Genomic DNA, 25,485 nt, shown 5'->3' on the forward strand with positions numbered 1-25,485 from the left:
ACACATGTCTCGCTAGCTAGCACCAGGCCTCAAACCACAATGCCATCTTTCATGTTTGAGCCTACAGCCTAACAATGGCTGACTTTGTGAAGCTGCGATACCCGCTGCAATGATCAAATTATTTCATCAAGTCATCCTCTTTCTTTCGAGGTAGGCTTGATCTATACCTTAATCATTAAGAGTTTTGGCCACCAATTGATTTAATTTCCATAAAAATACTGCCTATAATTTGCACTGACACTGTGTGAATACTGTCTGTGTACGCCCCCTACAATAGATTATGTGCAGCTACGTGTACCATTGCGGAGGCAGCTGCGTGAATTTAATATTGGGTCTCCCAGATCCAGATAAATCCCTTATCCGGATTGGTGTTGGTCCCAACGTGTCTAGATAAGAGAGGTCGGACTGTACTAGATGTAAGGAATGCTTGTGTATCTCAGGAAAAAGTGGCCAACTTACATGTAAAGCCACTAATAAAAAAGCTCTATGTCACAGGTATTAGGAAACAGACAAATTATTTGAAATCCAAATTTTTAAGATTTTTTTTTCAAAACTGATAGTTATGAATATAATGAAAGACATAAATAAATACACTTTTAACTCTTTGCTAGCCATGTATGCATGATCCCTCTTGTGCCATTTTAATGATAACAACAATAATGTCATATTTTACCCTGGTTAACCACTTCAGTTCCAAACAATGAAGTGGCCCTGCTTAACATGACAATGTTATTATTACCCTGACTTTTAAAGCATGGCTAGCTTGATCGGGTGCTCAAGCATTTGAGGAATTTCTTCCTGCCAGGTACCCTTTCACTTCACCTGGGTTGAGTGCAGCACACCCCTTTACTTGCATGGTGTCACCATGGCAATCTTCATATACTCTGCTTACATGTATTCAATTGGCATTAACTTTTGATGGACAAAATTAGCATACTTATATTGTAAAGTAATCAATAACCTTGCCAGTAACATCACTTTTTTTAATTTAAAGTGATAGAATTTGACATTTTCAACTATACATTCCACATCCAAGGGTATATTTTATCCAAGCTAGAATATTTGCAAGAGCGGACTTTAAAAAAAAAATCACAATGTGATATGTAAACAGATCAGTTAAACACAGGTTCAATGGATGGTGACCATGTGTACATTTGTTCCATGTGAATTGTGAGGGACATCAGACAGGAATCAACAGTTGGAAACCTCCTTTATTCCTCTAATCAAACAAAGCAGGCAAAAAGTTGAAAAGTTTGCTTATTAATTACAGAAAATCTAAGAAACAGCACTTACTGCAGGAAAACCTTTAATACCAACAGTTATTACAGATTTCAAAAGTATTTGCTGAATTGTATCTAACTTGCAAGTTACAGTCATCCCTTTGACAAGTACATGTACACGGTACATATTCATTTTTTTCCAGTCTAAACTCTAAAGCACAGATTTAATATGTCAACTTCTTCTTCTTCCTCCATTAGCTTTGGAGATCAGCAGAGACATCCTGCACAAATAGTACATGTAGCTTAGTATGTATTGATTGTAAGAGAGGTCAGTCAGAGAAGGTACAGTACGGAGAAAACTTTGAATATATATTTGTAAATGAACATTGGAGACGTTTAATTTTTGTTAATACAGAGAAATGTTAGGATTGAACTCACTTGACTTCTGATTCCTCCCCATCTGCTGCAGGCCCTTCATTCTTCTCCTTTGCAAGGTCACTCATACCCTACATGTACAAATGTAAAGGTCAAAGGTTAATGTACTATGTACTAGACTGTACAACATTTATCCCTTCAATCTCAACGAACGGGGGAGCGTTTCATGAAAGGGCTTGTCAGACGTTTTATCAGACAAGTCCTGTTTTATCCGACAGTTACTATAGTAACAGTGCTTCTCAACCAATCAGAATCCAGGAAAGTTGTCAGATCTGACAACTTGTCGGATGAAAATATTGATGAAACACCCCCGATAGTAAAATATGAATAAATTGTCTGCATTCTGATCTTCTGAGTTTGAATTTTAAAGTGCATACACGTAGGTTGTAACTCTTGTAACACGGGACTATAAACAATTGCATCCTGTCCAATGGACAGAGTGTTTCCCAGCAACATTCACACCTGTACTGAATACACCAATGAGGCCTCTTTATCATGTAACGCTTTAGCATCATTTAAAAAAAAAAAATCTTTCGGCATGAGTGGGACTGAAACCCACTCACGTCAAGATTATACAACCTCATCCAAAACACACGCTCTGACTAAGTGAGCTACGCCACTGTCTTAAGATTGTGGTTTGCCAAAAAATGTTGAAACTTTGTTTATCTTGTATGATTCATACGTGTATGTTTAACACTAGCCTTCTGACAGGTCTGTGAAATCCAAAATCACACATCAACACAATCACCTAACAAAGTTCAAGCTCACCAGCATGTACAAAGCTCAATATTCCAGCAGTGAAAAAAAATTTCATACCACACTCGTGTGGAATCACAAATTATCCATGAACAGATAGTCAATCATAAACCACCCAAGCTCACCTTCATACTGTACAAACTTCCAATATTCCAGAAGTGAAATAGTTTTTCATATCACACTCCTACATGTATCTTTGAGATTATACTTGAGATATGAAAAAAGCTTCCAGGTCCCCGCAGTCAGCTTTCTCAACACAAACAATGAAATAGACTCAGTGTTTCTAGTTACCTTTTGGTTTGAGATGAATAGATCAAGGATTAGGTGTCACTATTTAACACCTAGATTAATTTCTTTCAGGGATACTCTTGATAACAATGGACCCAGCACCTTTAGAAATGAGGGATCCCTTAATTGTTATCCCTGGAGAGCTATGTGTAAAGTAGCAAATTCAGCCTCAATGGATTATCTGTACTGAGTAAAGGATTAATTTCTCAAACTAGGTTATTCCAGTACAGAGCTTATGGTTATCATAGAATTAATTGGTAAACAGATTAGTCCACTGCCTACTAGAAAGTGGTAAAATGATAATTTTTTAAATATAGAATTAGTAAAATGCCATAAAACACAATCACCACATCATGAACCCACCTATTGAATATTCATGGTGGCATGCCTATAAATGTTTTCACAAAATATTGCTAAACTTTAAAATTAAAAAGATCAGATTGTCTCACCATGAATGAGCAAGCCAATTATTAGCATGATGAAGATTATCATTCACTTAGTTCAAATTCAACAAATTGATAGTTACAAATCATAAATCAGAACTGACTTTCAACCATGTTTTGACATCACGTTTTGGAAACTTATTTCACCAAGTCGTTAATAATCAAAGGGTAATCCAACCCAAATAAAAAGTTGTTTTTAGAGGAAAAGGAAAAATCAGACAAGCAGACAGGTGCACTTTGGACAATATTGGATAAACATTAAAGAAAATTATGAATTTTTAAAAGCTGTAAAAATTTGTAATCACTAAACCCAGGGAGACATCAAATTGGCCGCATTGGTGAGGTCATAGTGATATAAAGCAGGGACTAATCTCCCATTGACTCTAATACCTAACTTTCAGAGTGGAAACCTGGCAGTCCACCTTTTTCATCAAGTTAGTATTTTCTGTGCTTTCTATGATTGCTTCTTTAAGCCTGTCGAAATGTTGTGGAGTTTTAACAAAAGCAAGTTCAGATTTTTAATTCATAATTCCCATTTATCAAGCCAATCAATATTCACCTTCAACACTTGATCTTGTTTGGCCTGTTCAGCCTTTGCAGCTTGTGCCTTGGCAGTCTGCATCTGGATTCTTTTCTCTCTCAGTCTCCGCTTGCGTGCAAGAGCGTCTTTAGCAGCTGCAACACATCACAATATCGGACAAAATAAAGCTAACCATTAAAGATAAATGAAAGTGGGCGATTCCACACTAGAACTTCAAAAACATCATAAATTTCAACATGCTTTCAGTAAGTCATACGTAGTGTAATATTTTACTATGATACCTAAATTTTATGAAAATTATGAGTTTTAACCAAAAGTGAAGACAGATATAGTTTTTTTGGGGGGAGAACGATGGAATTTTAAATTTTCAATAATTTTGCTCATTGAATAGTCAAGTACAAATTCCGCCGAAACAATTATTTGCAAAGCAAGAGAAGATTGAAAATATTGCATGTCAGTAGAATAATATATTATTGATGGTTCCAAATAATATCTACAACATTTTCATGATCCATAATAGGGGCAGCCCTGATTTTTCCGAACCTATTTTTGGCAATGTCCCGTACGACACATGACAATGCAAAAGTTTTTCCTACAATTTTATTTTTGATGATGCAATTTCATAAAATCAGTTTCTCTTTGTTTGACCCATGGGTGATCGATTTATCCCATAAGGATCTAATTACTGCCCTTCATTTTTCAATTATTGTCCTATTAAAAGTTGTCCCGTACGACACACAATATAATAATGCATTTAATTGCAGGATTTGGATTCAGAAACCAAAAATAGTAGGCATATTTAAATTCATTTAATTGATTTAACATAAAGTGAACTGAAAAAGCACTTTGTTTATCTCCATAGAACATGAAATAGGTGATTTAAAACATTTTAATTGATTTCATGTAGGCTTATTCTTTTGTGAATCCCTTCAGCTAAACTGGTGATTTTCACTGATCAGAGCAGGTTAATCTCTTTTCATTGAGCATGAAAAGAAAACTTTTATAATTATTTCAACCTAGCCTGGAAGATGACTTCCTCTTGCATGCTAATGTCGAATTATTATAAGATGTAAAAAAAATACATATCAATCATCATGATTATCTATTTGGACTTCCCTTGATGATCACTATTTCTTAAATACAGTATTGAAACTCCTTACTTTTTTCAAGTTGTAAAAAAAATCTGGAAAATAAGACAAACAATATGGTTTCATGAAATGCAGATGGGTTTGAAAAGTAGAACCGCATTTCTTTAGAAAAAAAAAAATTGTGACCAAAAAAGCCAAAAAAGTGACAGTTGTGACATATATCATGTAGATATACATTTTATTTAAAAGAATATAACATTTTAGCCCCATAATTTACACAAAGTTTCATTCATTCATTCATTGTTTAGTGTTTGGAAATCATCAAGTAATTCCCTAAAATATAACTTCACACAAAACCTGTAGTTTTTCAGCTCGTAAACATGCTGTGAACACTTGTACATTTCCCATCATGAAAAATTATAACATATTGCTCCCAATTGTATATATTGAGGTTACTTAATTGTATTGTCCTGAATGACTACTTATTAAAAGATTTTTCATAAATAAGCAAGAATTTAGGGGCAATGCTCCTTCTGATTGATAAAAAGTTCATATTTATTTATTCAGGCTGCCCAGTACAACACGCAAATGCCTGTACAACACACAAGTGTCCCGTACGACACAGAAGTGTCCAGTACGACACACAATTGTCCCGTACGACACATTATTTTGTTTATGATATATTGACAGAAATATTCACCTAATAGCGGTTTCTAACCTAATGAATGTCTTAGTTTGATAGGATTATCATTATCATCAGCCAAATAATGTGATTGAAGAAGTCAAAGTGACATAAAGTAAGAAAGTTTGGCTTCAATTTAGAGATGTCCCGTACGACACATTTTGAGTGTCCCGTACGCCACAATGTTCTCGAAAATTATAATTTGCTTTATTTATTTATGAATGTTTATTTTGCTTTCTTTTATAAATGTGTTTGTTCGTGGGTAATTGAGAGTCAATTTGAGTTCAGTTTCTATGAAATTTATCTGCCCAACTCACAGACTTTTGAGTACAAACTTGAGGTTTCTAAAAAAGCCACTTTTTCTGCGTCCGTACGACACATTACTATTTTTAATCTGTATTATACAGGATGTGAATTCAAGTCATGTTAAGTCTTGGTTTTTCTTACACTCTCGTAGTAGTTGATGACCACCTATAGTTACTGGAATATTTTTTGGTTTTTCTTGTCAAAAACTGTCAAATGCTCTCTAAATGTCCCGTACGACACGTAGAATCACCCAAGTAGTTGCAATAAACACTGAATTCACAAGAAAATCTTTAAATCAAGCTCAACTGTCACAATATTATCATGTATCTAGACTTAGGGAGCGTTTCATGAAAGATCTTGTTGGATTTTTCATCAGACATGTCCTGTTTTTAATACCTGACAGTTTCCAGGGTAACAGTGCTTTCTCAGCTAATCAAAATCTAGGAAAGAAATCAGATCTGACAACTTGTCAGAAAAAAATATTGATGAAACACTCCCCTGGTATATCAAGGTAAATTTAATTTTGTAAAAACATGAAATCTGAAATCATAAAAGCAGAAAAGCATATGTGGGACAGTGTATCAGTATTGGTTGGAAAATGGAAATGTCATGATTACTTTGCTAATTTCATAGCAATTACACATTTTCTTCAAGAGCCAGTCTTTATCTTTAATAAAAACACATACATACAAATTTATTTTGAGATCGTTACCACAACTGGCATTTATCTTTAAGTTATGGGATAGGCAGAAAACAAAGTTTTGTGAACTTTCAAATTACTACGCATCATTCTACTGCCAAGGATTGCTCTTTGAGTGCCTTCACATGACAAAACACAACTGACAAACACATATGCAGGCCAAAACTTTGTAAGACGCCATGACTACATAATTAGACCAAAAACGTTTTTTGAACAGATATGCAGTACTATTACATGTAATTCTCTTACTACAGAAACCACTAGATGCTTAACTGCATGAAATAGAAATTTAGGATTTCTGCCTCCACCATTGCCAGATCAGGAACACATTAACCTCTAATATTTTCAAATAATATCACTCTGCACTTTGACCCCCAAATCTTATTAGATCACAAATTTGAATCTTTACATATGGTTATCTGATCTCGAAAGCGATACACTTTCTGGTATATGATCTCTGTGATCTTGGACCTCGATACCAAAATTGAATACAAATTCACTATTTTACTCCTATAGGAGCTCCATCATATGGTTCTTTATACATGGAAAGACTATAAACGGGACGGAGGAACTAAAGGAAAACCCCTAAATGGATAAAAAATGCTGTTTTACCTGGTGAGCTTCCTGCTTGTGAAGGGGGCACTACGCCAACAAGCCTCAGCTGGTGGCTCAAGGAGAAGTCAATGTTGTAGTACTCTGCTCCGCTTCCTATCTGCTGTGGAATAGGCTTCGGGGGCATCACCAGGTCAGGGTTGTCCCGGACATCCAGTGTCTGTTTAGACCATGGCATACATGCAGAAATGTAATCAGTTTATATATGTAAAATATGCCACAAAAAATAACATGTTTAAGAAACGGTATACATGAATTAATTAATTTATTTATTTATTTTGTTTTATTTACCCAGGGTAGTCTCTTCAGTATACAACTGCTTTGCAAGAGAGCCCTGTTAAATGTTAACAAACATATTACAATATCATACAATGTAAAAGAGTAAAACATTACATACAACATACAGTGAAAGCAACTATAAAAACCAGAGAACAACAACAAATCACACCAGCATGATAAAATAGAAATACTTAAAAATAGAGTAATTGACTTTTAATATTGAAACAACTAATTTGCCAGTGAATAGCCTGGCACTTCAAGAATATTTAGTAAAAATTGCAAGAATGTGGCGCAATCTTATAAAGAAATAGTAGCTTTCACAGACCTTCACGTTTATAATTTCGTGGAGCTCAATAAATCGCTCTCCTTATTTTTTTGAGGAGCTCAATTGAGCTCCTCAGAATCGCTCTGTGTGAGGAGCTCAAATCAATTCATTACAATACATGTATGATAGATTGTAGATTTTTCTTAACATTTAGGGACAGTGATTTTCCGCGATCGCGGAAAACGGACGGAATTCACGGAAAATGCTTTTTGAAACGGAAAGTGGCATTTCAAACGGAAAATCACGGAAAACGCATTTTCCCTCAAAATACACAGAATAGCAACAGAAATTACTCCAAAATCACAACAAAATGAGAATATTAAATGGCCACAAAACCCCAGAAAACACGATCTCACTTCGCTACAATCACGACAATTCACAAATCATGACTGCACCCGACATCAGCACACTCGATTGTACAGTACCCCACGCCCGTACATACCCGGCCTGCCGGCCGGGTTGGGCTTCACTGCACTGTACCAAAGATCGTTCCAACGATGAACGGTCGTGCGTTGCTGCCCTCTACGTTTGAAGATGTAACAGCACGATACCGTGGTCTTAAAATCCAAGATGGCGGATCGGCAAAAGCCGTTGACAGATGATAACGATGTCAAAAAAACCCCCAAATTATCGATGAAAAATCATTTCACCGTGAAATAATGCTAATGATATGAGAGGTGAGGATGTATGCATGCTAAATGTCTTTGTAAAAATATTATTTACACCCGCATAGATCCGATTAGAACGGATTCTATTGTGTTGTTGGTACAGTAGCAGATACAAAGTTGGACTAGTGCGAGTGTACGTGTAATTTTGCTATTCAATGTGGAAACGGAATTGTCACTTTTCCGTGTTTACAAAGTCTATGGGGAAACGGGATTTCCGTTTCCTGACGTGCTGAAACGGAATTTGAGATTTTCTGAAACGGAAAAGGCAATTTTTTGAAACGGAAAATCACTGTCCCTAAACATTGTATATATATATATGCAATAGCTGTGTTAGCTATTAATCTGTGGTGGAAATAGGCCTGGGTCACGTCAATACGTTTACAAGATGTCGTACGCGCTCCTGCTAAAAAAAAAAAAAAAAAAAAAAAAAAAAAAAAAAAATTGAAAAAAAAATTGCTAAAATTTCACATTTTACATCTTTAAATCCATGAAATGGCCTTCTTTTTTCCATAACTCCTTGAAATTACTTTGAATTAGTTGAGAACTATCAGAAAAATGAAGAATATTCACCACTTTCCCGACTCTGATTTGAAACTACCTCGGTAAATATTGTAGTCCCACATGTAGACTTCCATGGTGTTGCCATGAAAATCTACATATGGGACTACATGGGACTGCAATATTTATCGAGATTAAATTAAAATCAGAGTCGGGAAAGAGATGAATATTCTTCATATTTCTGATAGATTTCAACTAAATCAAAGTAATTTCAAGGAATTATGGAAAAAAGAAGGCCATTTCATGGATTTAAAGATGTGAAATGTGAAATTTTAGCAATTTTTTTTTTTTTTTTTTTTTTTTTTTTTTTTTTTTTTTTTTGAGGAGCGCGATTTTTTGCTCTCCTTATTTTTTTTAAGGAGCGCGGTAGGAGCGCCGGCGCGATCGTGCTCCTCAAAAATGAAGGTCTGCTTTCAATATCCCCCAACTGATTTGGACAAGATATTAGAATATGAAACTCAAGGCTTAATTATTCGATCAAAATTGCGCTGGGTAGAAGAAGGAGAAAAAAGCTCCAAATATTTTTGCAATTTAGAGAAAAGACATGGTGAGAAAAAATCCATTCATAGAATCAAAAATGTTGATGATGAAATAATTTCAAATCCCCAATCCATATTAGATGAAATTAATGACTTTTACCAAAACTTGTATAGAAAACAAGATACACAAGATTTGTACAGTACAGACACCTTTTTGGAGTCTTTCGAAATGCCAAAATTAAACGATAATGACAAATCATTTTTGGAGCATCCTCTTACTAAAAAAGAATTATATGAGACAATCACCTCTATGAAGCATAACAAAACCCCAGGGTATGATGGTTTACCGGTAGAGTTTTACATTGTTTTTTGGAAAGATTTATCTGATCTGTTATTGGATTCATTCAATTTTTCTTTAGAAAATGGCCTTTTGTCTACATCACAAAGAAATGGTATTATTACTTTACTTCCCAAGAAAGACAAGGACCAGTTTTATTTGAAAAATTATAGGCCCATATCATTGTTAACTGTGGATTATAAGATTTTAGCAAAAACACTGGCAAATAGACTAAAGAAATGTCTCAATGATCTTGTTCACCCAGACCAGTCTGGCTTTTTAAAGGGTCGCAATATTGGGAATAATATAAGATTGATTATGGATTTGATAGAATACACAGAACTTCATGACATTCCAGGTGCCATTCTTTTATTAGACATTCAGAAAGCATTTGATAGTGTGGATCATGAATTTTTGTTGAAAGTTTTAAAAAAATTCAATTTTGGGGATAAGTTCATTGGTTGGATTAAAACTCTATATTGTAACCGCAAGAGTTATGTTGCTAATAATGGATTTTTTACTAAAGCTGTTATGATGGAAAGAGGAATTTTCCAAGGATGTCCAATCTCCCCCTATTTGTTTTTATTAGTTATTGAAACAATGGCTCTTAGTGTAAGACAAGATGTAAACATAAAAGGGATCCCTGTAGAAGGTCAAGAGGTAAAAATATCCTTATTAGCTGATGATTCTACCTGCTTTCTTGATGGTTCACTTGACTCTTTTAACAATCTTTTTGATTTGCTTAAGAAATTTGCAGCTTGTTCTGGTTGCAAACTTAATATAGCTAAATCTGAGGCTGTTTGGGTGGGGGCTAAAAGGGGCTCACAAGTGAATCCCTATTCTGAAAACGGTCTTAATTGGAAAACCGATACATTCAAAACTCTTGGAATTGTTTTTTCATTAGATACCAGGACAATGTTTGATCTTAATTATAAACCTAAACTGAAGTCTATAGAGGCAACCCTTAACTGTTGGCGTTGTAGAAACTTATCCTTAGTTGGTAAAGTTTGTGTCGTTAAAACATTATTATTACCTCAGCTATTGTATCTTTTTTCTGTGCTATGTATACAAACTCCAACCAAGCTATTCAAGGAGTTAGAAAGGATTTTCTTTAAGTTTATTTGGAGTGGTGGGAGAGATAGGGTAAAAAGAAAATGTTTTTATAATGATTATTGTTCAGGTGGATTGAGAATGATTGACCCTTATGTTTTTGCTTTGTCTCAGAAAATGGCATGGGTGAAACTTCTTCTTGATAAAGAATATGTTAGTCTGTGGAAGACAATTGAATTGTCAGTACTAGAAAACTTTAATCAAAACAAAGATATTTTGTGGAAATCCCATGCTCCTGATTCCATTTTGAAAAGTCTTCGTTGTTCTCAACTGTCAGAGTGTATTAGAACATGGTATATTTACAGGGAGGAAGCAGTGAAGAAGGAGTTTAATACAGTATTTTCACATATGGGGTCATGCCAATGTTTATGGTATAACAAACATATTAGATCCAAGACAAAGCAGTATTTTTTTAACCAAGAGTGGTTTGATTGCGGAATAAATTTTGTTAGCGATTTATTGAACCCCCCACTCCCAGGAAGCAAGCTTTTTGAAGAACTTATTCTTGACTTTGACATTTCTCCAAGGGGAAGGAAAAACTTCAACTTTTTAATGAAAAATATTCCAAATTCTTGGTTAAATATGTCAGATTGGGACAATTAAGAAATTTTTCATAAAATGGTAAACAATCTATGTCAAGCAAAGAAGGTCCCAAAGTATGTTTACCCTATTTTGCTCGGGATTTTTAGTCCAACAAAACACACTGATTTCTGGGAAGAACTGTCTTTGTCCCCAAACTCTGAAGAGTGGGATAAGATTCATTTGAGAAATTTCAAATGTTCAATAGACTCGCATATACGTTCTTTCTATTTTAAACTCTTTCATAAAGCTATCTCCTTAAACGACTTCTTACATAAAATTAAAAGGAAGGATTCTCCGAATTGTACATTCTGTCACTCCCTATCAGAAACCATTATCCATGTATTTATTGATTGTGAAATTGTGAAAATCATTTGGAACGAAATAGTTCTTGAAATTTCTCGACATACCAAGAAGCTTTTTAATCCGTCCCCCTTTGAAAAGATTTTTGGAGTTAAAGATGACAAATTTATCACTTATATTTTCCTGATATTCAAATATTATATTTACTTATGTAAATTCAAAAATAACATTCCTTCATTTCAGGGTTTTAAAGTCTATTTGAAAACTTGTAAGGAAACAGAATATCGCATTGCCAAAAAGAAAGGTACTCTTGCACTCCACTTTAGGAAGTGGAAATATGTGTTCTGATGTACACTGTACTTGTGTAAGAAACTGCTTGTATATTAGATGTACTTGTTTACTAGCTGAGCTCCTTTATTCCATGTAATACTGCTTTGTTTTGATTCATTATGATTGTTATTTTTTTTTTTATTTATTATTGTGTTTGATTTCGATTGTATTTTGATATTTGTGTAATCATTTTATCGATCAATAAAAACTTAATGAAAAAAAAAAAAAAATATCCCCCAACTGTTGACAATAAATCTTCCCAAGCATCTTTCAAAAGGAAACTCACTTCAAGATCTGTAATAAAGTGTATGGCCTCAGGTAGAGTATATAGATGGTTCTTGGTCAAGATCAACTTCTTAATCTTGGGGCAGCGACAGATCCCCTCGGGTACGGACTCCAGACGGTTATCCGCGGCTATGAACTGCTCTAGAGCGATCAACTTGCTGATACCAGTGGGAAGGCCATCAAAGTCTATCTGGTTGCCGCTGATGATGAGACGCTTCATGCAGATGAGCTTGCACAGGGAAGGAGGGAGGGACTTCAGCTTGTTGCGAGCAACATTGAGGGTTTCCAGCCTCGTCCACGAGTCTGTGCAACCCCAAGAGAGGAAAGATAGAAAGAGATCATAATACTACAAGGATTGAAAATATGAAGAAGAAAATATCAACAATTTTTCTTTATATATCCAGAAAAAAAAGACAGGAAATAAGTGCTTTGTAAGATAACAAATTTGATGATAGGGTAGGGATCCCTACTTTTATATCAAAATTGTAACTCCTGATACAAGCGACAGGAAATTGTGTCATTCTCTTTGTTTCTGATTCTAATTATGGTAACTCCCATAGGAACTTGGCAGGACAGCGCTCTGCTGGTAAACGCCAAGCTGGTATATAACCAATTACCTGGGAATCATTTTATGTGTAGGTTAATAAATCCTAGTGGCTGACCTTATTAACGACAGAAATTACTCTCGGACCTTTTTTTATCAAAGTGGAGACAATGGCAGAGAAGGGATTCAAACTCGCAACCTTGCGATTATGAGTCCAATGCTCTAACCACTGGACCACATGTTCCTGTTGGAACAAATTGGCGGGTAATTAACAAGACTGACACTTGAGCAAATTGCATCTGGAGACCTTTGCTGTTAGGGATAATAAATTGGAAAATAATCAGTCGAGTGCAGCACAATGTTGGTAAATTTTTTGCTGAAGGAAAACATGCCATGGCTGGAATTTTTTGTTACAAACAGAAAATAATCAAAGGCATCCTTTACCTAGCACCGACAGCTCTGTGATGCAGTTATTACTGAGGTTGAGTCTCTTCAGAGAGGAGAGAGCATAGAAAGCATCAGGTACGCTCTCAAGGTCATTGAATGAAAGGTCAACATCAGCCAGGTTTACCAGACCATCCAGCACTGGTGGGATGTTGGTCAGGTTCCGTTGGGTGTTGCGAAGGTGAAGAGTCTGCAGCTGGGTCATAGACGTCAATTGCCTGAGAGAGGCAATATTAGAAGATGAATCCTTTACGAGTGGTCGTTTAGGGGAAAGTGATCACTTACATTTAAAGCAGAATTAACGTTAGGCAGCTTGTCATAAGTCTGTGCCATCTTTTTGCAGGAATAATAATAATAGGCATGTATATAGTGCCATATATCTAGAAATATTCTATTCTGAGGCGCGTTGTTATTATCATTACCCCGGCCATAGCTCAAGCCGCCTTTCAACGCTCATGCATTCAAGGAATTAATCCTGCCGGGTACCCATTCACCTCACCTGGGTTGAGTGCAGCACAATGTGGATAAATTTTTTGCTGAAGGAAATTACGCCGTGGGTGGGATTCGAACCCACGACCCTCTGTTTCAAAGTCAGAAGACTAATCCACTGGGCCACAATGCTCCACAGGAATCCCCCTATGAATCTTTTCATTGGAGCTTTCCTGCATTCTTTGGTACTTTGTGTGATCAAATGTGAGGAATGGTACTGAAAAGCTGCTTGCAGGATTCCTGTAGGAAAGATGCCACTTTGACAAGATACCTGAATACTACTACATTTATAGTGTACAAGTATCAATAAGCAGGGACTTGGGATGTACGTGTATGTGCTGCTAAACATGCATAAGTTGACCTTTCAAAGATACCTGATGGGTGTGTCACAAAGCTGTTTGTAAGTTACAAGTGACTTTATGAACAACTGGTGATACTTTTTTAGAAGCTAAATCAACACCAATGGAAAACTGGTGTGAATTATTTACAACAAGAATGGATCACCAGTCGTTCACAAATTACTAACAAACAACTTTATGAAACAACCACCTGTACATATAATATCATCAAATACATGTATAATCACAGCTGGGGGCCGTTTCATAAAGCTGTTCGTGAGTTAAGAAAGAGTGACTTTAAGAACGACTAGTGATCCTTTCTTGTGGTAAATAATATTCACCATTAAAAATGTTCATTGGTGATTATTTTAGCATGCAAAAAAGGTTTACCATTCGCTCTTAACATAAGAACAGCTTTATGAATTACCCACCTGGTTTAGGGTAGATGTGGCCACAGGAAGTTAACAAAAAAAAAATTGACATTCAACCAACACAAAATTCTCACCTGAGTTGTGAGTGGAGCAGCGGATTATTGTTGAGGATCAGAGTCTGGATGTTGGTCAGCCTTCGCATCTGAGGTGGTAAAATTTCTGAAATTAAAATTGCAGAGAATCAAAAACAGTAGGTATCTTCAGGAAAAAAACCCAGTTGATTTAAAAAGCTATTTAGAGGAATCACCTGACAATGCAAAACACTGCAGAGTGATGATCTAATTCTATGTATTTATCATAACTAGAGGTGTATGCTTTGCAATAATGATATTAAGGAAGGAAACCAAGTATCATGACAAGGACTTCCCCTTTGTAAGTCTCACCCATTGATTTCCTGTTCTTATTCAGAGGTTTGGCAAGCTCATACTTTCTCCAATACCCATCAATTTCCCCAAATTTTTTTTTACCAACAGTGATGGTAATTGTTCACCATGAAGGGGATTTTATGGTTTTTGATGTAATTAGAGGCATTGCCAATGAGGGTTACCGATGTTGGAAAACACAATATCATAAAAATGAAAAACAGAACTGCATAAATATGCATCTACATTTCAAATTAATTCTAAATATTGTGTTTTCTTTTCTAATTTGATTCGGATCCTTTTACATCCCCATAGATGCACAAGGAAAAGTAAAATAACAAAATCAGTATGAGCATTGTGTGAAAGACCTTAATATCCTTTAAGGGCATGTACAAAATCACAAACAAAACAAATAATAAAATGCTGTATAGTTCAATATGCTTAAAAGTGTATTTAAAACCAAACTGAAGGTCAATTCTGAAAAAAAGTATAAGTAAGGTGTGAAGTTTTAAATAAGCAAAGCCCTGAGAGATTAAAAAATAGCAATTTCCATCTTCCGAAAAATCTACAAGAAGTTTTTGATTTCCAGAGAGAGAGATCATATATATTTAACATTTATAATCATTTATTGCAAGAAACTTGCATTCAATTGCAGGTCTATTTGGGGTCACAAAATTCAATTATAAGTTTTGTAATTAATTGCAAATCTAGATTTTGAACCAAGAAGATAAGTTGATTCGCTATCGTGAAAATTGATCTTTCACTAGTGAATTTGGCAGAGAAAATTTGCATTTGAGGCAATACTTTCTTGCAACACCCTGTAAATGTGTGATTGAGCAGACATTGGGTGATTTCAAGTAAGGTGTTGAAATCTGGTGTTGGTGTTGTGACAACACCAACACCAGCCACAACACCATACTTGAAATCAGGCTGTTGGGATTGACCTCGAAAAATATGAGGTATTTCCGGCAGTTGAAGAATGGTGCTGAATGTCGTCTGCTAAACCCAGCATTGCGGCTGGTGTTGACGATCTACGTGCAATTTCCCCATTCACCAACACCAACCCCCAGGGATTGGGAAAATCATGATTTCAAGTTCGGTGTTGGTGTTTGCAATCTCGAGCTCGTGAACAGGCGGCGAACACGATGAAACATCCCTGTAAAATTAGCTTTTACAGTTAAGATGAGTTCAAATTATTTGAGCTTTATATATTTTAATGAAGAATAATGTTCACTCTTTCGAATTCTTGAATTAATTAAAGCATTGGTATTCTGTACAATGAGAATTTAATGCATTTCTCTCCGATTTCATTTTCGTCGTCGAGACTTCTCGCATGAAGTTGAGATGATTTAGCAGCGCAGAGGCGTGACGTCATATGCTATTGATAAACGCAACCGGTATCATTCCTCTGAACCCAGCTCGGTGTTGGAGCTCGGTTCAGCAGACTTTTTATGCTCTCAACACCAACATCGAACACCGTACTTGAAATCACCTATTGGGATATTGATAGTGTGAACTCACCCAGTTTGTTGTCGCTGAAATTGATGTAGATAAGGTCGGTCAGGTTCATGAACAACTGGGAAGGGATTTCCTTGATGCTGTTGATCGAGAGAAAGATTGATCAGTCATAGTACTTTTAATAAAATGACAGCGATGGGGTAAGTCCAGGGTAAATTTTTTTTTTTTTTTTTGGGGGGGGGCGATTGCAGAATTCTGGGGGATATTTCTTTCATTTGAAGGACTACTTATTAGGCGTTACAAGCAATTATGCAGTAAAAGCAAATAACAATATTCTGCCAAAGTTACAATATTGATTTTCTAACTAACCTTGAATACAGTTTATGACAGATCTTGGGGCGACTCTAGAAAGAATGGTCGCCCCCAAAGCATTAATTTTGGGGGAATTTTAAGGGCGATTTGGGCTGCCATGAGGGCAATATCTCCCGTCGCCCTCACGCTGGGAAAGTCCCATTTTAATATTAATTCACCTTGGCATAGCACAAATGCAGGTAAACACTATATTATACAAATACTGATTGCTCGAGAGGATAACTGCGAATCACACCTGAAATGCTTTTGATACAAGCCCTTCCATCGAGGGGTGACAGAAAGACAAGGTATGAAAAGCACCACGGGAGTAATGATGTCATCAAGTACAGAATAGTCCATGTTTGTTTTATAGACCTTATCGTTAAACACAAAACTCTCTGTCATCTACCCTCTTTGTTACATTTTTTTTTTCTATGTTAACAAAGCATCTAATAGAATAGTGGGCTGGCAATTCATCCCCCTGCATAAAAATCTTGATTACAGCAACTTTATCTCACAAGTCTCATGCATCTTTTTTTGCAACAAGTTTGTGAAGATTGGACAAGGGGGGGGCTGCTATGTCAAGGCACAAATTGGAGGCCAAATATAAGCATTTTCACTTTTCATATAAGCACTTACTTATTAAAGCTGAGATTGAGGACAAGAAGGGATTTGGCCTTCTCCATATCCTCTGGTATGGCTGATAACTGATTGTGGCTAAAATCCTGGAAATAAACAAACAAACACATGATTGCAATCTACAGAATTTCTGAAGGCTAAACATGCATTTTACTATTTAAAGGTTTGTAAAAATTAGGGCTGCATAATATACATGGCTACACGATTATTACAAAAAATTTCTCACAAAAAAGGCAATATGATTGTCCCATGCAATTTTTCAGATTACCGCGTACAGGGTTATGTGTTTTCTTTGTTCATCTGTTCTAATTACCTACATCGTGGCCAAAAATATAAGAAATAAGGACTAGTCTCCAGAAATAGGCAGATATTGAGGGAATTCCGAAGATTTCTTCACGGATTTACAACAAATCGAAACAAATTTGTGGCTGAAATATATAGCAAGAAATGACTTGAAAGAGGAAATATCATTTCGCAAACATGGGGAGGGGGTGTGTATGTAATGAAGGTCTCCGGGCCTCCTCTCCCAATGAACTGGTATTGTGGCAAAGACAATCACTTTGTTTCAGAAAGATTCTGACAATTACACAGCCCAGCGTAGTAGGATTCAGCTTGAATATCAAAAGACTTAATACTGGTATGTATAAAAATATCTCTTTCTAAAACTATCATATATCTGAAAGTAGTCAAATGAACCTCATATCATAGGTTTCATGTGAGGTTCAGCAGCCTGATCACTCTGAACTACAAAACCATTATCATTTGAGACATTGGGCCGTATTCTGAAGTCGGGTGTAACTTAAACTCAGGTTTAAAGTTGTGGTTTAAGTATTGACAGCCAATTGTCACATAATCACTAATAGTAAAGATATCATACTTCAGCTCATTCGGTTCTCAAATCATTTACTAATTGTGTAGGAAGTATAAAATAAATGATTGTCTTCATCATCGATTAATCAGGAAATAGCACAGTAAACATAAAAAAACATACAATTTGATGAAATTTTGATACTTTTGGCCTTCCATCCTTAAACCACAACTTTAAACCTGAGTTTAAGTTAAACCCGACTTCAGAATACGGACCAATATGTTAACATTTTATGAAAAATTGGCTCTCAGCCTATTATTTCTCCACTTTAGGAGCTCAAAACTGTAGACAGTAATTTTCAATTGTTTAAAACTTGGCCCATAACTTACAACAACAGTCATGTCTTCTAGGATGAAGATATCGTTGGGAATCCCAGAGTTGCGGATTTTGTTGTGACGCAGGTTCAAGGTGCGCAGGCATTGCATTGTGGGAAGGTCTCCGTGGATCTGGATCAGGTTATTCCTCGACATGTGGAGGTGTTCCTGATGAGATGTGGGAGAGAATTCAAAATGCAAGGCATTATTAAAACAAATATATGGGGTACAAAGTACTCTGTGGACTGACCTACAAAAACCTCTGCATATTTTCTTGTAAAAGAGTAAATGTACATATAGTGGTTTGCACCAGATAACTGCTAAATTTTATTTCAAGAAATACATGTATGAGCAAAATATGATAGAGCATTGTTACAATCAAAAGGATGCAACTTGGTAGTATCCACCAATATCCTCAAAGCATAAGCTCACTGATGGAATGTAGACCTTGGGGTAATCTGTCTTTGAACTGCTATTGAAACAGAAATATTTTTAAAGCATGATCTCAGAATGCTGAAAGAATTCATCACACATATGTACATGATGCACATGGAAAACACATGGCTTCAGTAGGTTTAATAGAAAGGCTGCTGATCATATTTTTGAGCTGGTCTCAAAGCCTTCGGTGGGAACGGGGGTTCTCAGTGACTTGTAGACTGGCTAGTTAATACATACCAGTTTATTGAGTTGTGATAGTTCATCTGGAAGCATTTCAAGGTTGGTCTGGTTGAGTCGTAGCCAGCGAAGGCCAGACATGTCAGCCACGGCATTTGGAAAGACATCTCCCTGCAAGCATATCATTAGTGAAAAATAACATGTACTGCACTTAATGGCCAATCAATTATCAATCACAGAAAGGTATACGCACGAGTAATCAGAATTTTGGAGTGTTGCAAGGAACTTGCAATTGATTGCAAGTCAATATCAATCATTAATCTTGCTCTTAATTACAAATTTGCAACTGATTGCTAGTATCAATAACTAAACTGGGTTCCAAAAGAAACTTCTAAAACTTTACAAGGGCACTGCACAAATTCCTTAGTCAAAATGAACAATATTTTAAATGGGTATGCTATATTCAAGAAGCGGCGAATGCATCCTTTGTAGATCATGACAAGATCTTTGATTGGTACATTGAATGGAATCAATGATCTAAGGATGTACTTTTGTTTATTACATTAGCGAATCATATTGTTCACTTGGGCATCCCACTTCAAGTCTGACTGAATGAGGATACCTAGGATTTTCATCAGAGATACATCACTCAACGTTTGGTTATCTACAGACATTTGCACTGGGACATGATCATATATTCCAAACTCTCATACTATTACTCGTGGACCAGTTTGATAGTGAATTTAGGGTAGACTGAAATTTACTGGCTGCACCCCTCTTTCTCGATTCTGCCAGTGTCATGTCATCTACATATTTCCAGTATCTTAGGCTGCTGTCTGAGAAGACATCATTTGAAAGCACAAAAAAAAATATGGGGCCAAGTTTTGTGCCCGGTGGCACGCCCGCCTTCAGTGTTGTCTCCTCAAACAGGTGACCATGGTATCAGGTGCGATGGATGTGCCCAATGAGAAAGTTGGTTATCTATTGCACAAAGTGTTTTTTAGGGTTCATTGCTATTGATGAGCGAATTAAGAAATTGGATGGCTTAAAAGTACTCAGATTGATTTGGCATATGATTTTGTAATGATAATTGATTATGTCTCATTATTATTGTAATAATTATCGCCTCAACAATTATCATTATAATCATAATTATTTTTATAATAATAATTATTATTATTGTCTCAATAATTATAAGGCATATAATTATAATTTATTTTTTAATAATAATTATTATTGTAATAACAATAATTATTGTTGTCTCAATAACATTATCATTGTCTCATTGTCATTATTATTGCTGTTGTCTCAATAATTGTTTAAAATTATGATTATTATAATTATTTTTATAATGATTATTACAATAATATTAATTATTACTGGGGTCTGTTATTATTGTCTCGCTATTACTTTTATTATTGTCTCATTATCATTATTGTCTCATTATGTCTATTATCTTATTATTTCATATCTTCAAAATAATAATTAACACCATAACAAAGGTACATCATCAGACATCAAATTCATGAAACATATCTCAAACATGTATTTCTAAATGTTGCTGCCGATGAATGGAGTCGGACCAACTTGCGTCTACCGACTTGGTTCTTTAATCTTTCTTATCTTGATGGAAATATCGTGGGTGATAATATGTGTGCAATAATGGACTAGGCAGCAGATACTGTTTCTTATCATCGGAAGCCATTTCTTGCCGAACCCAGCAATCTTCAGTAAGTTTTTTCTGAGCTTTATGTTTTTGATTCGGATAGCTTTTCCGATGGTTTTTACAGAACGGTCCCATCTACAAGAATCGATGTCTTTGCTTTTGCCACAACACATCTTACATTTCTTTGTTGCCCGTACTGTGACCTGGATTGCTAATCATTAAAATTCCAATTCTACGTCACTATGAACTTTGCTTGCATTTTTCATCCTAATTTACTCTTTTGGCATACCTATACAGCATTAGTTACCGTATTCTATTGTTGGGATACCCTGGTACTCGTCTCATTCAGTTGAAAGCTAGGTTACGTAACTTTAGTCAATTACAATGCCAAAACCGAACCTCGGAACAAGACCAGCCACCCCGTCGAATAATTCATCCGGAACATCAGCCGACTATCGTGATATGTCAACAAACACACCCCCTGACACACCCACCAACACGCCCCCAGGTACTTCTTCAGATCGTTTTCTGCAAAGCGCCGAGTTCATGAAGTGCATCGACAATGCTGTTCAGACTGCGGTTCAGCAGGCAATGGAGAAGGAAATTTTACGGTTTACAAGCAACATGGAGACGCGTGAGTCTAGGCTTTCCGATATTATTGAGAAGCTTGGTCAACTACATGAGTTGGAAGTTTCGGTTGATAAAAAAATTCAGGAATTCCGTTCTGTGATAGAGTCCACGGAAAAGTTGAAAAATGAAATGAATCCCGTTACCCGTGAAGTGAATAACCTTGAACAGTATTCGCGCAGAAATAACGTTCGAGTTCTAGGCATACAAGAATCACCGAATGAAAATACTGATCAGGTTATTTGTGATCTCGCGAAGAGTATCGGAATATCTCTTACACAAGAGATATCGACAGATCTCACCGTGTTTCTCGGCGACCTTCATCTAATACTGAAGGTAGTCATTCATATGCTGAGGTATCTCGATCTACAGAAATGCGACCTCGTGCAATCATCGTCAAGATGACTTCATACAAAGCCAAAGAAACCCTCCTCAGAAATCGGCGGAAATTAGTTCTTCACACCAGTGTGTTCATGTCAAGTCCAAATTTAAATTTATTGATAGATACATTTAATAATGAATTGATCAATGTGAATGACTGGTTGATCAACAATAAACTAGTCGTTAAATGTAAAAAAAAAAACAGTTTATTATATTCACAAAAAGAAAAATTAACCTTAATAATCCAATTTTACGATTCAATGGTCAAAACATATCCCGTGTTTCTGTGGTTAAATTTCTTGGTGTGTATATTGACGATAAACTGACTTGGCATGAGCACATTGGTGTCGTGTGCAATCGCATTGCAAAATGTGTGGGTGTTCTCTACAGACTTAAACACTTTCCTCGATATATTTTAATTTTGTTGTATTATTCAATGATTCTATCACACATAAATTACTGTAATATTGCATGGGCTAGTGGGAATGATTATTTTATTTCTAGATTATTTATACTTCAAAAAAAAAGGCCATTCGTATAAGTTGTAATGCCCCTTACAATGCCCACTCATCACCTCTTTTTATTCAGTTGAACATGTTGAACGTATATGACACAAATGTTTTCAATATTGCCTCATTTATGTTTATGTGTTCCAAAGGATTATTACCACCATATATACTTTCTAAATTTTCTCTCAATAATACTTTTCATGAATATAACACTCGCATTGCCACAAATTTTCATTTACCCAAGATAAGAACAAATGTTGCAAAAAATTCAATTTATTTTAAAGGTCCAATAGTTTGGAATAATATCCCAATGCATATAAGAAATATCCCTTCTTCAAAGAGTTTTAAAAAACATTTCAAAACCCATCTTTTGAGTTTGCATGACTTTGAGAATTCCTTTTTTTAATAGATACAATTCTTGTTTTTACCCCCCCCCCCCCATCCATCTGTTTATTTCTTGCTGTTCTTACTCTGTATATATACAATGCATTGCTTTAACTTTGTATAAGAGGTCAACGTTTATAAGGCTTTTAGCTCTTTTTGTCGTCCTCAATTCCCATAAAACCTTTTGTTATGTAATTGTATTTTCTTTTGTTCTTATTACCTTTAATTGTTTATAATAATTAATATTTCTCCTTTGTATGTATTCATGTTTTTATGGTGAATGTAATAAATGAACTTGAAAAATAAATGAACTTAAATTACATATCATGAATCTTACCTTAAATTTAGGTAAGATTCATGAAATTTATCAGCTAATGCAAGTATTTTTTTTTACGTAAGTTAGTACTGCTCATTTTATTATTGCCCTCTATACACATCTTGTAGCTAGGCTACGACAACAAAGACAGCAAGATGGCGACAATAACAGACTGTGAGTAACGCTCCTCTACTTTTCTATAATTTTATGTTTAACACTAATATAAAATATGTCTCTTTAGTGCCAGAAGCTTACAAATAGTCACTCACACAAGTACGAGGTTAGTCTGCTATTTCTATTCTAGTCGGCAAATATCGCTTCATCACAAAAAAAAATACTTGCATCGGCCAATAAATATCATGAATCGTAGAATACTTGCATCGGTCGATAAATATAAAAGAGCATTCTTTATGATATTTATCGACCGATGCAAGTATTTTACGGTTCATGATATTTATCGGCCGATGCAAGTTTTTCTGTAATCTAAGTTGGCAGCTATACACGCGTGTGGTATCTAGGTATCGATAACAAAGACGGCAAGATGGCGACGTAAGTAAAATGGTAAGTAAATGTTCGTGCTCTTAATCATTTTTTAAATTTACTACTATTTATTGAATAAATATATGCAACGTTATCAAATAAGGGGGGTAAATATTGTTTTGGCTCATGTACGTTAGTTTGTGCTCAAAACGATATGTAAAATGTGTGATTTAGGTCTAGTTTCATCGAGGGAAAACCTACGGTATATAGGGAGCAATGGTAATCCGTCCCAGGCTTCATGGAGAGTAAGCCTACGTACAGTAGATACTCTCCACAAGCCCCCAGGCTAGTCTAGACAGTACAAAAAAAAAATGTCATGGGGAATAACCTTTCCTTGCACATGCAAACACAATACAAAGCAATGCCCCCCCCCCCCAGACACCTTGCAATCATGGTTCCATGAGCCTAATTACAAAAGGAAGGCTAAAGACATTCGTTTCACCCAACCCATTCAATTTTTTTTCAATTTGATATTGCTGATTGACCAAAGTGTATGAATATAATATAATCATGAAATGTATGATATTTACCAGCCGATGCAAGTATCTTTTAAAATCTAGGTTGGCACTGCTCATGATTTTGCCGCCCTCTATGGACGCGTTGCGTCCAGACTAATTCAACCCTCTAAAACCGTTGGCAAGTGTCAACTTTTAGAGACAATCCTCTGAATGCCAGTTTCAAAGCGGGAATTTAGGGTAAGAAACTGTCGTCACTTAAACATTATCACCTAAAGGTGCATATGAATGCACTGTTTGTGTAAAATATCACGGTATTGAGGAGAAAAACAAGAAATTAGCCATGGCCATTGAGCCCCCGTACAGACGACGGTTAAACTTCGGTCTATGTATTTGGTGAGTGAAGCCAACGAAGTTCAGCTGAACAACCAACATAACAGAGACCGAAGCTTTTGGTCTACATTTTGGTAAGCTTCTTTTTATATATATTTTTTTCATTAAGTTAAAAATCGATGAGCCTAATGGCGGGGACACGCTAGCGAGCCGTCTGTCGACGAGGAGAAATTAAAAAATTTTAAAAAACTCCTCGAAACAGACGGCTGCCAGCTGTCTATTATTATCAAGCAGACGGCTGCCATGCCAGCGCCAGCTGTCTACGTTAGAGCTAACGTTAACTTTAGCATGTGGGACTACCCAAGGTAATTTGATCTCTAATTAGATATATCACGAGCAATACTTCACGTCCTCACGATGAATCTTACTAAATCGTAATACCAAACAACAAAAGATATTGTCGATAAATGCTAGTTTTTATATAAATGTGATCAAAGAACAATAACATACCCGAAAATCGTTTCGACTGAGATCCACACCCCTCACAAACGGAAGTACACCGGTCTGCGCCATGTTGAATACCGATGGGGTTACTGAACTGTGGACCGACCCTAGGCCGATCTCGGCTCAATTCTTCTTCTAGAAATTAACACCGTCTCCCGGCACATTCTGGCATGTCGATCGTTTCTCTTTCTCAAGTAGCTCGCCAGAATAATTAAGAGGATCGAGGAGGAAGAGGATGAGAAGCTCCTCTTCTTTTTCTTTTCCTTTTCTCTTCTTCTTCTTCTTCTTAGAAATGACCAAATCCATTCTTACTATACAAGACGTACAAGTTTCCTTTCTCCACTTGCCATTGGTCAAAACTAGTTTTCGGCTAAATACATTTGTTTATACTGGGCCAAAATCATGGAACTTCTTCCCTTCTTCTTTGAAGCAATCAGTATAGCCTCAGTGTTTTTAGAAACAAGTTAAATACCGATTTACTGAAGAAATACTTAGATCAGTAAACGAGCAGCTTGTTATAACTTTATAAATTGTATTCTTTCCACAATAGAGCTCTGCCTATTTTCTTTCTTCTTTTTGAATTTTAGATTCTT

General features: G+C 35.8%; 1 protein-coding gene across 1 annotated transcript in view; it reads right to left on the reverse strand.

The window, feature by feature from the left end:
- LOC121422801 (protein flightless-1 homolog) overlaps window positions 1-25,005 on the reverse strand; it is a 69,066-nt gene extending 44,061 nt beyond the window's left edge. Inside the window, exons 1-11 of the mRNA XM_041618005.1 lie at window positions 24,899-25,005; window positions 19,238-19,348; window positions 18,578-18,730; window positions 17,381-17,466; window positions 16,454-16,530; window positions 14,645-14,729; window positions 13,313-13,530; window positions 12,326-12,627; window positions 7,072-7,231; window positions 3,702-3,817; window positions 1,659-1,726 (exon numbers count right to left, since the gene is read on the reverse strand). Coding sequence (XP_041473939.1) covers window positions 1,659-1,726; window positions 3,702-3,817; window positions 7,072-7,231; window positions 12,326-12,627; window positions 13,313-13,530; window positions 14,645-14,729; window positions 16,454-16,530; window positions 17,381-17,466; window positions 18,578-18,730; window positions 19,238-19,348; window positions 24,899-24,961 — 1,439 coding nt within the window. The 5' untranslated portion in view covers window positions 24,962-25,005. The remainder of the gene's footprint in view (window positions 1-1,658; window positions 1,727-3,701; window positions 3,818-7,071; window positions 7,232-12,325; window positions 12,628-13,312; window positions 13,531-14,644; window positions 14,730-16,453; window positions 16,531-17,380; window positions 17,467-18,577; window positions 18,731-19,237; window positions 19,349-24,898) is intronic.
- Window positions 25,006-25,485: the final 480 nt, after the last annotated feature.

Source organism: Lytechinus variegatus, chromosome 10, assembly GCF_018143015.1.
Source record: "Lytechinus variegatus isolate NC3 chromosome 10, Lvar_3.0, whole genome shotgun sequence".
Taxonomy (NCBI): Eukaryota; Metazoa; Echinodermata; class Echinoidea; order Temnopleuroida; family Toxopneustidae; genus Lytechinus; species Lytechinus variegatus.